Consider the following 14,783-nt stretch of genomic DNA (forward strand, 5'->3'; position numbering starts at 1 on the left):
ACTGGTAACATTTCAGTTAATTTGATGAGGCAAAGAAAATCTGATGGACCAGGGCTAAGAGCATTTGACTACAAGTTGAACAAGTCTAACCTTATAGCAATGTCATTCTTGGAATACAATGTGTAATTTTACTTTTTAATTCTCAAAGAATATTGATGCACTGGACAGATTTCACAGAAGAATTACTGGGATGATTCTGGAACCTGGGTTCCAACTTAAGGAAGGTCATTTGTTAGGCTGGCAGAAAATTGTGGGGACAAAAAACCTTTGCTTTTCAAAAAGCTTCAAGTATGAATGATGTCACTTTATACCGCCACTGATGCAGCAATAGACAGCTCATAAATTAAGTGGAAGGAAGATGGGTTGCTCTGCCTGAGGCAACAAGAACTGCTCAGTATACAAAAGCCACCCCACCCCCCGCTGCAAGGGACAAGGTGGTTGAAAGGATAAGTACAGTTCCTAACAGTGAACTGGTAAAAGTTAACAATTTCCAGAAAAATAAATATTTTATATATATATTTATTATGGGCTGAATTGCCCCTTCTATACTGCATGGTCTATGGTCAGCTCAGCTACTATTTCACACCATTCGTAAAGGGAGGATAATTTGCATTATGTTTCATCACGACAACAGTTACTATCATTCTAACTCTTCTTGTTGGTTGCCTGGGCAATTTTCCTAGTGGTACACAGAGGACAACTAAAATGGAGAAAAAGATCCCCTCTATTGATTTGTTTTGAAAACTTACTTGTACAGTAAGACTGCGACAGGCATTGTGAAAGGGTTTTGGTATTTGTCTTCAGTTGTTTCTTCACAAAGTGTCGTCAGATCATAGAGTTTTACAATATCACTTCCACTTGCTGGAAGAAACAAAGGTATCAGCCACTGTGGACACACAAACGGCTGTATTTTCTTAAAAAGTGATTCCTTTTTAAACCACACACAATATATCAAAAGACAGCTACACATGTAAAAATTTCACAGTACTGCAAGCCACATTTCAAGAGGGTTTTTATTGGCTGTTGAAACTAATGGCATGACCAAAATTCTTACAGTTGAAAATCTGATCTTAATTGATATGCAAATCTAAAACAAATCAAAGGTCGATTTGCCAAACATACATTCAGGTTGGAATTTCTCCTCTCCCTGCAAATGTGGCTATGAGTGAGAGAAATAAATCTAGTGTTAATGATAGAAGCTTTCTTTTCATAGCCAGGTGAAGCAGTTACAAGGTATAGCAGAACTATGCCTGCCTTCTCATCCACCAGCGTGAACAAAAAAAAAGGTACAATCATTTTAGACACACAATCAGATGTATATGCAACATAGGAGCAGAGAGAAAAAACAGCATTATAAAAATAAAGTATAATAGTTAGAAAGTTGCAAGTTAAAAAATGAATTATTCATTCAGAACAGGATAGCATTCTTTTCAGAAGGCTATAGAGGTTATTTATAAATCTACAAATCTGTCAAAAAGTAATACACAGTAGTATAAAAGGCAACGGTACTATATAAATCAATCAGTACATAGCTTGAATTAAACTTGTCCGCATAACATTTAAAAAAAAAATCAGAATTCTAATTCAATATTTTTGCTCACCTTTAAAAAGCCAATATGTATGTCCTTCTTTCGTACAGTTTGCCTTTAGAAATGAAAGGATATTCTGAGCAATATCCTTAACCACTTTTGTGGAAAAGCTGGAATTATCCAAATTAGGGATGTCTTCTGTCTTTATCATTTCATATCGCTGTGTAAAACATACAGCAATTATGACAGAAATTGCAAACTGTAGTATAAAATTGAACGTCTGACGTTACTATTAAGTATACATTATGTAGAAAATCTGGAAAATACCCATTTTAAACAGAAAGACATCTAAACTGACCACTGTCAACTTCTATCCACAAGGAACAACATAAATGCCAACCATTCGCATTTGACAGTCAGCAGTTTTGGAGGCACTGTTACCATGTATGGATGAGCATAGACTATGCTCATCCGCTGCCATCCAAGTACTGCTCCTTATTTCTCCTCCGTCCCAAAGCACTGCTTGGAGACTTGCACCTACAGTTGCTATTGCTATAACTGATTAAACACTGCTGCACACTGTGGGCAAGACCTCAAAAATAAGAATTCCAATGCAGTATGCAGCAGTATGAATCACGAAAAACAGCAGTGATAAGAGGCAGGTGTCTGCAAACTATATTTTCAGTGATGGGGAGGTGGAAAAAATTCTAGCATTAAAAGGGTGAGGCAAAAGAGAAAAAGAAATTGTGAGCTTGATTTGAAGAAATGGAGAAAAATGTCATCTTGAATTGAGGTCAAGGGATGAGAAGGAAGTGGAAGCATGAATTACAGGGGTAAGAGGAGAGAGACAAAAATCAAATGTGAGGAAAAGGGAGAGAAGAGTTCCAGCATGAACTGAGGGGAACATGCAATCAGTAATGTAGAGAGTTTTCGCTTTATGTGCAATCAGCAAACTGCGCTCAAAACTACACTAGTTTTCCAAATTGATTTTATGGTTTATGATTTCACGTTTCTGCTCAGTTAGTTGCATAAAAAACAAAATCTTCCATGAACCAGCGCAATCGAGCAGCATTTTAGAATATCATTTTTTTTCCTCCTTCCATTAAAAAATATTCGATATATTTAAGAGTGGTTTTATTAATACAGCTGAAAATGGATTGATCACAAAAAATAAGCATGTTTAATAGGTCAAGCTGAAACATCAACTGTGTTTCTCTCTACAGATGTTGCCTGAGCTGATGAGATTTTCCAGCATTTTCTTTTATTTCATTTTTAATGAGTGTCTAGTCCACCAACTGTGAGCCACCCGATTTTAAATAATGAAAATTATTTTAAAAAGCTATACTGAACTTTTTAAGGATTTTATTGGCATGCAGCAGTTTTAGAAAATTAAACATTTTCATATTTAATATCTTATAAAGGATACCTATTAGCGCCCTTGCACCTAAAAAGAAAAACAGCTTAATTTTAAGAGCCTCCTTGAAGGCCTATTTTGGATGAATTAGCATACCCCACACATTTAACAGGAGGATTGAGCGTCTTTATAAACTGTATGGGTTCGATGGAGTAGTGTCTCTGAACTGAGTCGAGGGGGTATGGTGTCTCTATGAACTGTGGCAGCCGAATGGGGTTGGAGGAGGAAGATTAACCACTGAGGTAGCCTTTCAGGAACCTGGGTCAAGCTAGTTTATTGTAAATCCAAATGTCATCTGATTGTGCCTTTAATTTCGCTTGAACATCTCCATGCCTGAGAAAATCTACCATTAATTTAGAATGGTAGGGAAAGCAATATATCGAAAACACTTATATAATTCTAAATTTGCTGTCTAACCCTGACTGGAATGATCCTGTTCAAAAAGCCAGGGTTCAAAATCCCTATTTGTTATTAAACATTTACTTTCAAATTACTTAACTAAAGACAGTGGTAGAAGTAAGTTTTGAAGTCTGTAGAAAAGCAATTAATTCCCAAATACCAAGAAGAGCACCAAAGTCCTTTATGACAAAAAGTGTAATGTCCATTGTGACGGACACCACACCGGCCAAATGGAAACTTTTACTGGACATTGAACATAACTTGCTTAAAAAGACCACAGAGCTGAACAGCTGAAAACATGGCTGCACATTTGCATTCTGATAGACAGTTGCATAGAGAGACAATGGGAGTGCTCCCTAATACAATTAGTGAGACAGGCTTTGTCAATAGTGATGATCAAAGACATTGAGAGCCATTTGTCTGTGTAAGAGCCAGCACTCCACTCCACCCCGAGTGTGACTGGAGAACTTTTGAAATCAACAATCCTCGCAGACGATGTTGTTTCAAACAAAGAGTTGGCCACATGATAAACCTGCTGGCCAACCTGGGGACTTTTTGAATTGTGCCACACAGAAAGGGCAGACAGCATTTGAACTTCAAGAAGAAAGCACTGCTTTCTCCCTGTGTCTCTCTCAAGCAAAGTTCCAGGGACCCATGGAAGCAACTTCAGCCTCAAGACGGAGGACCTCTTTAGCCTTCTGGCACCAGCCAAACAAGTTTGAAAGTGTGCACTGGGTCCCAGTGAGAACTGCAGGACTTTACATCCAAACTAAAGACAGCAACTGAATTCCATTTACTACTCCAAACCCCGTTTTATACTTTCTCCCCCTCTATCCATTTGTGTGTGTTTATCTCGTATGCATGCCAGTGTGGTTGCGTTGCGCATTTTAGTAATTTTAACCGAGTTAGAGTGCTAAGATTAATAAACTTACAAGGTTCTTGTATAAACCCAAGAAAGCCTCTCCGGATGGTACATTTACAATTACACTTAGAGTACAGTAAGTAAGGATTCAGAGGTGTTAAGCTAAAACACTTTGAAAAGTTAAATCCTGTTATGGCCAGACCAGGAAAGGGGCCAGAGGGGGGCCTGAGACCCCTTCCTCACCCGGTTGTAACATCAGGTTTGGAGAGCTCAGGCTGCCATAACTGAAGGTTACTGGAATTTTTCAGATTCTCATTTGCCCTACTGTATTAGGAAGATGCATTTTTGTTTTAAGGTTAATCACATTAAGCAAAATATCAAAAGGTGGAGCTACTAAAAACAAAGCTGTTTAAAATCTAAAACATTTAAAAAATATATTTTTACCTGCACAATCCCATTCACGTGAAAACACATGACAAGTTCAGGAACATTGCACATTAGATTGTCCAGCCAGTAGTCAATTCCTGTCAATATGTTAATTGGTTTGTTGCTATCTCTTTAAAAAAAAAAGAACAAAACGTCAGAGGTATACAAAACTCACATGGATCAATTTTTGCTAACATAAGACATCGCATTGCAATGATAAAGACCAATAAAAACAAATGTAATATGCAGCAATTGTTTTATTAATGAGGTAGGTAGGATTGTAAACTTCCTAGGATTAACAGTATTTCATAAATTCTGATATTGGGTCATGGATGAACCAGAATGTTTTTCAGCTTAAGCCATCCTAATTGCCAGAAACTCTTCATAGAAACATAGAAAATAGGAGCAGGAGTAGGCCATTCAGCCCTTTGAGCCTGCTCCGCCATTCATTATCATGGCTGATCATCCAACTCAGTAACCTGTTCCCGCTTTCGCCCCATATCCTTTGATCCCTTTAAACCCAAGAGCTATATCTAACTCCTTCTTGAAAAAATACAATGTTTTGGCCTCAACTGCTTTCTGTGGTAGCGAATTCCACATGTTCACCACTCTCTGGGTGAAGAAATTTCTCCTCATCTCAGTCCTGAATGGTTTACCCCGTATCCTGAGACTATGACCCCTGGTTCTGGACTCCCCCACCATCGGGAACATCCTTCTTGCATCTACCCTGTCAAGTCCTGTTAGAATTTTATAGGTTTCTATGAGATCCCCCTCACTTTTCTGAACTCCAGCGAATATAATCCTAACCGACTCAATCTCTCCTCATACATCAGTCCCGCCATCCCAGGCATCAGTCTGGTGAACCTTCGCTGCAAGAACATCCTTCCTCAGATAAGGAGACCAAAACTGCACACAATATTCCAGGTGTGGCCTCACCAAGGCCCTGCATAATTGCAGCAAGACATCCCTGCTCCCGTACTCGAATCCTCTTGCTATGAAGGCCAACATACCATTTGCCTTTTTTACCACCTGTTGGACCTGCATGTTTACCTTCTTCCATTCCCCTTTCCCCAGTTCTTCACTTGGGCTAAACCCAATGGAGCATAAACCTGGTGTTCTGTTTAACTCTAAACTAACTTTCAAACTCACGAAGCCTGAATACTTTCAGTAACAGTAGCCCTCACTTAAAAAATAAAAACCACAAATGAAATCCATACATACCTTTGTTACAGCTAGTCACCAACTACTCAGTCTATAATCTCCTCTAGCTCTAATGCCCCAATCTGACTTAGGCCTACTTTGCATCCTCTCTCTACTTCACCAGGTTCAACGGCAGAGACTTCAGCCATCATAACCCTGCACTACAGAATTCTCTTCCAAAACATTCGTGCTTGCTATATCTTCACTATCATAAATCTTTTCAAAATTTGTACTTTTTCCACCATGCTTTTGGCTACATTTCAATTCTTCCAACAACTTTTCAGTACAATTCCCTCCCATTTCCCCACCTTCAAAGCATTTGAAACTTTTGCACTGTACAAGCTTCACATAAATGTTAACCTTCTTCGATACCTCCTCCGACTAAAATTTTGCACCACACGCAGTCCGTTGCCAAAACATCCAAATCCAGACCACCCACTTAAAACCCTAACTATTGCTGAAATCCTTTAGCATCTCACTGAACAATTTTCTAAATGCATTCATCAGTCTCTCCATCTTTATAAAACATCAAATTGAGAACTCTGGCACAACTCCTATTCACAAAGCCCCACACACCAAACACTTCCAGACTTGGCTAACTCCACTGTCCCCTAAACTAAACTTCAAAATCACTGCATTTATCTTTACATTGCTCCATGACCTCACATTATTCAAGATTTTCTCCAACAGTGCACTCTGCTTTTCTGATTTCTATTGCTGCTTGTTCCATACACCCTCTACCTTAACATCTTTATTGCACAAGAAACTTGGTTCTTTTATCTCTTTCAACTTTTACTCCCCTCACAATTAACGTGATTAGTGTTGGATTTTAATCCCACAAGAGCCCCCAATTAATACGTTACGACCAAGGCGGGAATGATGCACTGTTAATTCAAACCAACTACTCCACAGGTCATAGCATATCAAATGAAGTTTCCCAACTACCGAAGAATAGCCAAATTAAACACTTAAGTTGTCCCCCAGAATAAAGCACGCCAAACCAGGTTTCTTTAAACATTAACTATTTATTAGAAAAGAAATAATAGGTCTTAGCCAACGAGATAAATTGATATACATGAAAAACTCATTTCCGTAGCCTCATGCACACTCACATACATTTAAAAAAGTAGTTAACAGGGAAAAGAATTTTTGTTTTACAGCTTTTCTTAGGAATAAAGGAAAAAATAAAATGATTGAGATCATCATGTTCTGGTCGGATGTTTTTGGTACAGTGAGGTGTCCCAGAGTCGAATAGTTGGATGCCACTCGACGGCTGAATTTTGCTGGCCCCTCGACGCCGCGGGTCGCTGCGCGGGAGCCGGTAAAATTCTGCGGGGAGGCGCCCGCCTCGACCCATGATGTCGAGAAGGGCCCACTGCACATTACCGGCAGCGGGGGGACCTTGGTGCGGCCCCCCCCCCCCCCCCCACCCCCACTACCTGACAGCAGGCCCTTGATCTCCATATGTAGATTGCCATTAAATATATTCAAATTGACTTACCTGCCATCCCACGCCAATTTTACAGCTTCCATTCGGCCTTCGGAACTCCGCATGGAGTTCAGAGGTGAGAACCTGGTTTTTGGGGGGGGGGGGGGGGGTAGTAATAAAAATATTAGGACGTAAGAGCGGGGAAAACAATTTTTATTGGACGTGGGGATGGTGGGAAGGGGCTGAAGGGCAAAAGATTGAAGGTTGCGGGGGGGGCGGGGGCTGGGAGGTTTGGGTATTTGAAAAATCAATTGATGGTCATTTCAGGCAATGAAAATGACCATGGTGGGGGGAGGGGGGTTATTGGGGGAAGGCCTCCATCACAATGTTATATTTAATAAAAAATCAATAATGTTTTGCCTTTAAAAATTAACAGTAATTCTAAGGGTTAAAGCCCTTTAAAAATGGTGCCGCGCCTGCACAGTGGCACCTGACGCCATTGCGGGGGGGCGCAAAGGCTGCCCCTACAAGTCATCAGGGGCGAGTGCTCTGCCCCCACCATTTAAATGAGCCCCCGCGTGAAATATTGTGGGGGCTCCTCAGAAGCCGCTGAATGTGGGCACCTCACAAAGTTCAAAGGGTGCTGCCGTGCAGCGCGGCGCCCGAATAAAAATCAACCCCACGTCTCTCCAGGCGAAGTTGATGAACAGTCTGTGATGGGTAGGCGTTTAAGGCAATTTGTCTGCAGCAGGCATTACACAGGTCTTTCAGCAAATGTGTAGTAACAGGGCTGCTTGGGTTTTGAAAAGCAACAGTCTAGCAGTAGAAGCTTTCTTGAGATTTCAGCATTTCCAAAAACACTGGAGGCAACAGGAACCACTCTCGAGGCAGGGATTCTTCAAGACTGGAGGCAATAGGAATCTGCTACCTCTGACATACAGGGGTTTCTTCTCTGAAAAGCAGTCTTCCTCTATAGAGAGAAGTAACGTTTTTCCTCTTTTTCTCTCTCGCCAGGCAAATCACAGCCACATTTCAAATGCAGGATTTCTTTTCAAGAGATGCAAGTCTTCCTTTACAGAGAGAGGTCGTCTTCTCCAGTCTGCAGGCAGGTCACAGTCAGATTTCAAACTGTCTGCTCCTTGTCCAACTCACTGGTCTTTTCACAATCCAAAAGTGAAACCAACTTCAACAATCCAGTCATATGACAGTCATAAATCTTGACCTGCTGTTTCCGTGTTGAGTTGTCTGGAAAGAGGTGCCTTGCAGTCTGTGTTTCAGTCAGCTCAAATCCACCAAGTTTCAGCAATCAATGTCCACAGAGAAAAATCCTTTCCTCAATTTTTAAAAACACACAGAATTCTAAGCCTTCAATACAAAAACAAAACATTTGTAACAATATATAGTGATCCTTTTCTTGTATTTTTGTTTAAATTTGAGAGATATGTGCTAGTCTGAACTAGATCTGTTGGAATTTCCAAACTGACTGAGAACTGTTACATCTCTTTAAATATCTCTGAAGATTTACTACTTTGTAGTTTTGAATAACTGTCAATCAATCAGGATCAACTCTAGCTGACAATCATGCACACAATAGAACTTACAAACTGTGTGTCTGAAAGTAACTCAACACCCCCCTCAAACTATGCAGATGACCAGTAACATTTGTATTGAGTTGCTAGATTGTTTGAAACTGTTTATGTCCAGTAACTTTATACAACATTAAGAACAGTTTGAGTCTTGTTAGAAAGTCCAGAAATGTTCCAGGTCTAAATTCCTGTTGTCAATTATGACCATAGTTGAGACATTACATCTGGCCCCAGCACACATAATCGGGTTGGGGAGGGAAAAAAGTGGTGGGAAGTCACCAGAGTGACTTACCTCAGTCTTAAGCTTACAGCTGGATATTTTCCACCACCAAAAATTGGCATATTTGAACCAACAAGCATATGAATATCTTCAAACGTCCAAAGAATATTCCTGACAAAATCATTTTTAAGCCCCTTTGGAAAGAGAGATAAGTTATTAAAGATAATTATTTTTAAAAAACAGGAGTGAAGAAAGGACACTTGAACACAAGCAGTTATCAAGGAAGGTGTAGCAAACTTAACAATACTAATCTGATTTATTAAAAAGCCAATTGGGACCTATAATAAAAGTTCCCTTCATTTAGGGAATTACTTGGAAATGGTCATCTTCACCATACCTGACTGTTTTCCCCTTCATTCAAAAAAGTAGTCAGGTTTTGTTCTTTCGGGGTAGAGGCCACCTGCTCTAATACATATGTGGCTCCCAGAGGAACATTCCCCTGCAAAAGGTGCAAGCATGTATATTTTTACCCAATACACATACTATTTTATCATTTGAAAAGAACATTAAAACATTAATACAGTAGAGCCTACTGAAGATCGGGTCCCACTGATTAACTCTCCCTCATGTACAAAATCATTTCAGATCAAACAATGTAAATAAATTAATTTCTGGCTCATTGAGCCCTGCTTCTGATCAAAATTTAGATGGTATTTTCATGTTCAGGTTAATGTTTCAGCCTCCTTATTCAGCAATGGTTCGATAATGTCATTACCTCCAACAGTTTAGCTTGAGAAATAAAATTCATCAAGCTCTTACCAGCAGATATTTGACCAGCACTGACAACACAGTAGTATGCACTATTTAAACAAAACAAATCTGAAGGCTAAAAAATTAATGCATGAACATTTTGTAGAAACGACATAAAATCCCATTTGAAATCACTGAAACTGATCTTGAAGACTCTACTGTAATGGATTTTCATAGACTTAATCCAGAGTAATGATATTCTTGTCTCAAATATAATAGATATCGGAGCACTAAGTGTATTTTAAAATAAATTTGCTCCTTCATTAGTATATTAAAATGAGGGATGGTCTTTTAATATAAATTATTTTGAAGTCATTTAGAAAAATTACTTGCTACCAAATCTGTATTTTTAAAATATGGTTGAATCCTAACAAATGTACTAATTTCCCAAGATATTATGTTTGAATCATGATTTGTAGAAAAACATTTCTCTTTCTAACTAGATAAATGACAAATTTTATACTTTTCAAATCATTTAAAATATGCAACTTTCAACTTCATCTAAAGAAATACAATTATTTTATGCAAAAGTGACCTGATTTCTAAAATGTGCTAGTTGGATATGAAAATTGACAGCTTATTATGCTCAAATATAAAAATAATGTAACAAAAGAATAACTGGGAAACAATTCAATAATTTTGGTGAGAATAAATGAATAGTGACATGAGAAATGAGTGGCTTTTATCAATTTGCCCTGGTATTGAAGATATTTCCAAACCAAATTTTACACAATGCCACTAGATGTCATTCCAAACTACGAGAGTAAAACATCACCAGATGCTGAAATGTTTTCACTGGACATGAATAAGTAATGTTAGAAGTCTTATCTCTGAACCGTTTTTAAAGCTAACTTCATCTTAAGGAGCTACGAGATATGTAGATTTCATAGTTTAAATGATTTACCTGTTCCTGAGGATTTCCATCTTCAGGGACAGAAGCAGGGGTTCTCAGAGGTGCAGGCCAGAATTCCTCTACTACTACTGGGTTTTCCTGGGGATGAGTATCAGCAGGTTGCGCTATAGGAGTTGGAATTGGTTCTGCTCCACAATCTCCATTGATACTAAAATTCAGAAAAAAATCCATACTATAAATACAACTAGAAAAATCTAATACCTGATGGAAGTTCAAGGGAAACTTAAAAATAAATATAACATAATAGCTATTTCTGCTATTTGAAGGTCATGAAGTGCCATTTTGATTCAATGAACAAAGAAAAAATATGTAAAGAATGCCAGTACAAGCGAATGGAACATCTTAATATAAATTTAGAGTCAAAATACCACCCCCCCGCCCCACCCCAGGTCACCATAAGATAAATGCAAGATTCCAATAAGGAAACAGCCAGATTTTACAAAACAGCACTCCTCAAATTAAAAACTGCATTGCTAATATTGTAATATGAACTATTAGAATTTTGTGTACCTTTCCAACACACTATGATGGAAAGAATGGGGAGAATTTTTTAAAGCACAATATTTGGTGAAATTGTAATGTGCTCAACATATTTAGTTTTGCCACATATAAACCATTACCATTTTGCTACAAATGGTACATGTAAAATCTTTTTCCACATAATTCTGAGATATTTTAAAGTATTATATAAATGGAATGTCCAAGGAGTTCCACACAGTAAATCAACAACGGAATTAAACAAAAAGTTTTGTTCTAAACTTTTAAACTAAATCAAATGAAATATTTAATAGTTCAGTGTACATTCACTAGCTTCTTCGGGGCATTCTATTATGTTTCAACAATGCTATTCAACACAAATATCAGCAACTAAAAACCAATATTAATACCCTAATATAATTAGGGAAGCCATGATAGGAGTATTAATCACTGACATGCTCATTAAGTTTTGGCAGTAACTGCCATAAACTCTGAACAAAATGTCTTCAGTTTAAGAGCTAGATTTGGATTTTTCTGTGCTGTACGCAAATTGGCTGTTGCATTTTTTACATTAATCACTACTGTCCCAAAGTATTTCATTGGCTGTAAACGCATTGGGACATTTTGTGGTCATAAAAGGCGCTACATAAATGCAAGTCTTTCTTTATATTTGCTGGTCTGAAAATAATTCATATCTAGTCCTTCCAAGCCAGCGCATAGAGTTTTCAGGCAAATTTGTGGCACTCAAATCCTTTTCTGTTTCATGGACATAAGCATATCAGTGATGTCAATGTGATGGCACACACATTCACAAGCATCAATGTCCATTCGCATAACAAAACATGATACAAAGAGCAGCGGACATAGTTCACAGTATAAATAGTACTTATTGGGGATAAACACCTTTCTGCTCCTGGCATCATGTGGTGCACTGCTTTAGCATGTTGCATTACACCTAAACTCAGTCAAGCTGGAGTTATCCTACAGTCTGCATACAACAGACTGGTGAAATCACATTTGGGAGTCAAAGTGCTGATTCATCGAATTATACTTTGCACTTGTGAAGCAGATTCTATACAAGTGGTAGCAAAAGTAAAGTTGAACTTGTCCAACCAACTATTCATTAGCCCTAAAAGGAGACAGCATAATCAAACTTTTCCTACAATTAATCACTTCTAACTAGAAGAGAACCAAATTCCTAGACCCGATTAAATATTTTGCACTGCACACAACTGGATTTAGCCAATCTCTCAACTCTAATTTGTGTACAATATTGAAAAATCAATCACTCCCATTAAAAAGTTCATGAAATTTGTCACATATAACACATATAAACAAATATATTAACTTTAGTGTCAAAGTTGTCAACTCACCTACTGATGGATACGTTAAAAATACGCACTCACCTATAGTACAGAAATTTAGAAAGAATAGCTTTCTGATAAAACTGCTCTCTGCTCTTCTTTTTTCTTTGCCATTTCGGATCCACTAGTCTTTGGTATAATTCTTTTAACCAATTCCAGTCTCCGGTCTAAAAAGGAAACAGGTTTTATTCATTCACAAAAAACTGTATACAGAACAATTAACTGTACAAGAAAAATTTGACCATGGTTTGGATAAGGAACAGAGGGTAAAAGTATATTCGATTTATGTCAACTACTTTTCATTGTCATTACAAATAATTAAAAGATTTCACAAGTTATTTCAGACAGAATAGTTTGAGATCTATAGGCATATATTCCAGGAAATCACAAAACTTCATTGTTGGGATTTCATTATGAACATAAGAACATAAGGAATAGGAGCAAGAGGAAGCCATATGGCCCCTGAAGCCTGCTGCATCATTCAACAAGATCATAGTTGAGCTGAAACTGGCTTCAACTTACTTTCCACTTGTTCCCCGTAACCCTCAACTCCTCGAAACTTCAAGAATCTGAATATATTCAAGGCTGAGTTAGACAATGGCACAGCCTGCACAGCTCTCCGGGGTAGAGAACTCCAAAGATTCACAACCCTCACAGAAGAAGCTCCTCAATCTCAGAGTTAAGTAGACAACTTTTTTTGCCAAAACTATGCCCCCTGGTTCTAGATTCCCCCATGAGGGGAAACATCCTCTCAGCATCTACCCTGTCAAGCCCCTTCAGAATCTTATGATTCTGATTATCTTATGATCTCATTCTTCTAAACTCCAATGAGTATATGCCTAACCTGCTCAACCTTTCTTCATAAGACAACCCCTTCATACCAGGAATCAGCCTACTGAATCTTCTATGAACTGCCTCCAATGCAAGTATATGCCTCCTTAAACAAGGAGACCAAAACTGTGCCCAGTACTCTGGGTGCTCCATGCTTTTCAGCCCTTCCCATTAGGTTGCATCACAGAAATGTACAATGCAGTTTTACACAAAGTTACTGGTTGTCCCCATGGGATTGCAGGAAGGTGCTGAATTGAGTTATAATATTCCTTTAACAGTATAAAGTGTGAAAATATCCAAGACGGTTCTCTCACACATCGCAGGATAGTAATGCTATTAGATCTAGATGCAGATGGAACCTCAAACATTGAGCAAGTTCCAAAACAGAAATCCACAAATTTCTGGATACTGACATCAAGGGATATGGGGATAGTGGGGAAAAATAGCACAGAGGTGGATGATCAGCCACGGTCTGTTCGAATGGCGGAGCAGGCTCAACAGGCCAAATGGCCTACTCCTACTTCCTATGTACTCAATCAACTGGAGATGGTGTTTGGCTTGGAAAGACCACAGATTAGGAGAAAAATGCTACCGATGCTTTTATGTAACACGTTTATTTTCAAAAAGATCTGAGATTAGTGCAATGCTTCAATTGTTAGTTATTTTAATAAATAACACTGAATTTGTTGAAACTTCAGCTATCAGAAATTCTACTGATGCAGACTGGTTGGCATTAGAGATTCATAAACTAGCCCTCCTCTCCACACCAAGAATCATTCTTATGTTGTTGCTTTTTCTCGCCCAGAATTAGTTTGTTGCTTTTGTATATTAAAAGAAAACTTTTCCACAGTACTGCTGTGACTTCAATTGCTGCAGAAAAGTGCTAAGGTTTAGAATTCCTCTGAAGTACCTATTCTGTGAAAAAGGCAAGTTTGAGGGAATACTAGATACACATGCAAAACATTAGAGGCATTTGGGGTCAATTTAACCCACAAAAATAGGGCATTTGAATAAGATAGTAAGTTAAAATGTTAAAAATGCAAAACACAAGCCAAACCTGCCCCTTACCCGCCCACTTTTGGTTTTAACAGAGTTGGGGTGGGTGATCATTTCACTCTCAGAAGTATTTAAGTATTTTAATAAGGCTACATGCCTCAGATTTGATCTCCGTTGTAGCTTTAACACTGGCAGGCAGGGTTTCCCCAAGTTTCATGAAACCTGGCAACTGAAGTGGCCGGGTGTTGGGGTTGCGGGGGAGAGGTGGGTGGGTGGGTGGAAGACTGGCAAGTGCTTTTCCAATAATGATTGCGGACTAAAAGCAGC

The 14,783-nt window shown here is 38.5% G+C and overlaps 1 protein-coding gene across 3 annotated transcripts in view; it reads right to left on the reverse strand.

Moving 5' to 3' along the window:
- Window positions 1–14,783, reverse strand: part of edrf1 (erythroid differentiation regulatory factor 1) — a 76,288-nt gene that overhangs the window by 45,261 nt on the left and 16,244 nt on the right. For 2 of the 3 annotated variants that reach the window (XM_068052755.1, XM_068052754.1), the window contains exons 5-11: window positions 12,672–12,796; window positions 10,780–10,936; window positions 9,463–9,564; window positions 9,138–9,259; window positions 4,649–4,760; window positions 1,602–1,749; window positions 750–861 (exon numbers count right to left, since the gene is read on the reverse strand). In XM_068052755.1, coding sequence (XP_067908856.1) covers window positions 750–861; window positions 1,602–1,749; window positions 4,649–4,760; window positions 9,138–9,259; window positions 9,463–9,564; window positions 10,780–10,936; window positions 12,672–12,796 — 878 coding nt within the window. The remainder of the gene's footprint in view (window positions 1–749; window positions 862–1,601; window positions 1,750–4,648; window positions 4,761–9,137; window positions 9,260–9,462; window positions 9,565–10,779; window positions 10,937–12,671; window positions 12,797–14,783) is intronic. The other variant, XM_068052756.1, reaches the window with a different exon arrangement.

Source organism: Heterodontus francisci, chromosome 20 (genome assembly GCF_036365525.1).
Source record: "Heterodontus francisci isolate sHetFra1 chromosome 20, sHetFra1.hap1, whole genome shotgun sequence".
In the NCBI taxonomy this organism is placed as follows: Eukaryota; Metazoa; Chordata; class Chondrichthyes; order Heterodontiformes; family Heterodontidae; genus Heterodontus; species Heterodontus francisci.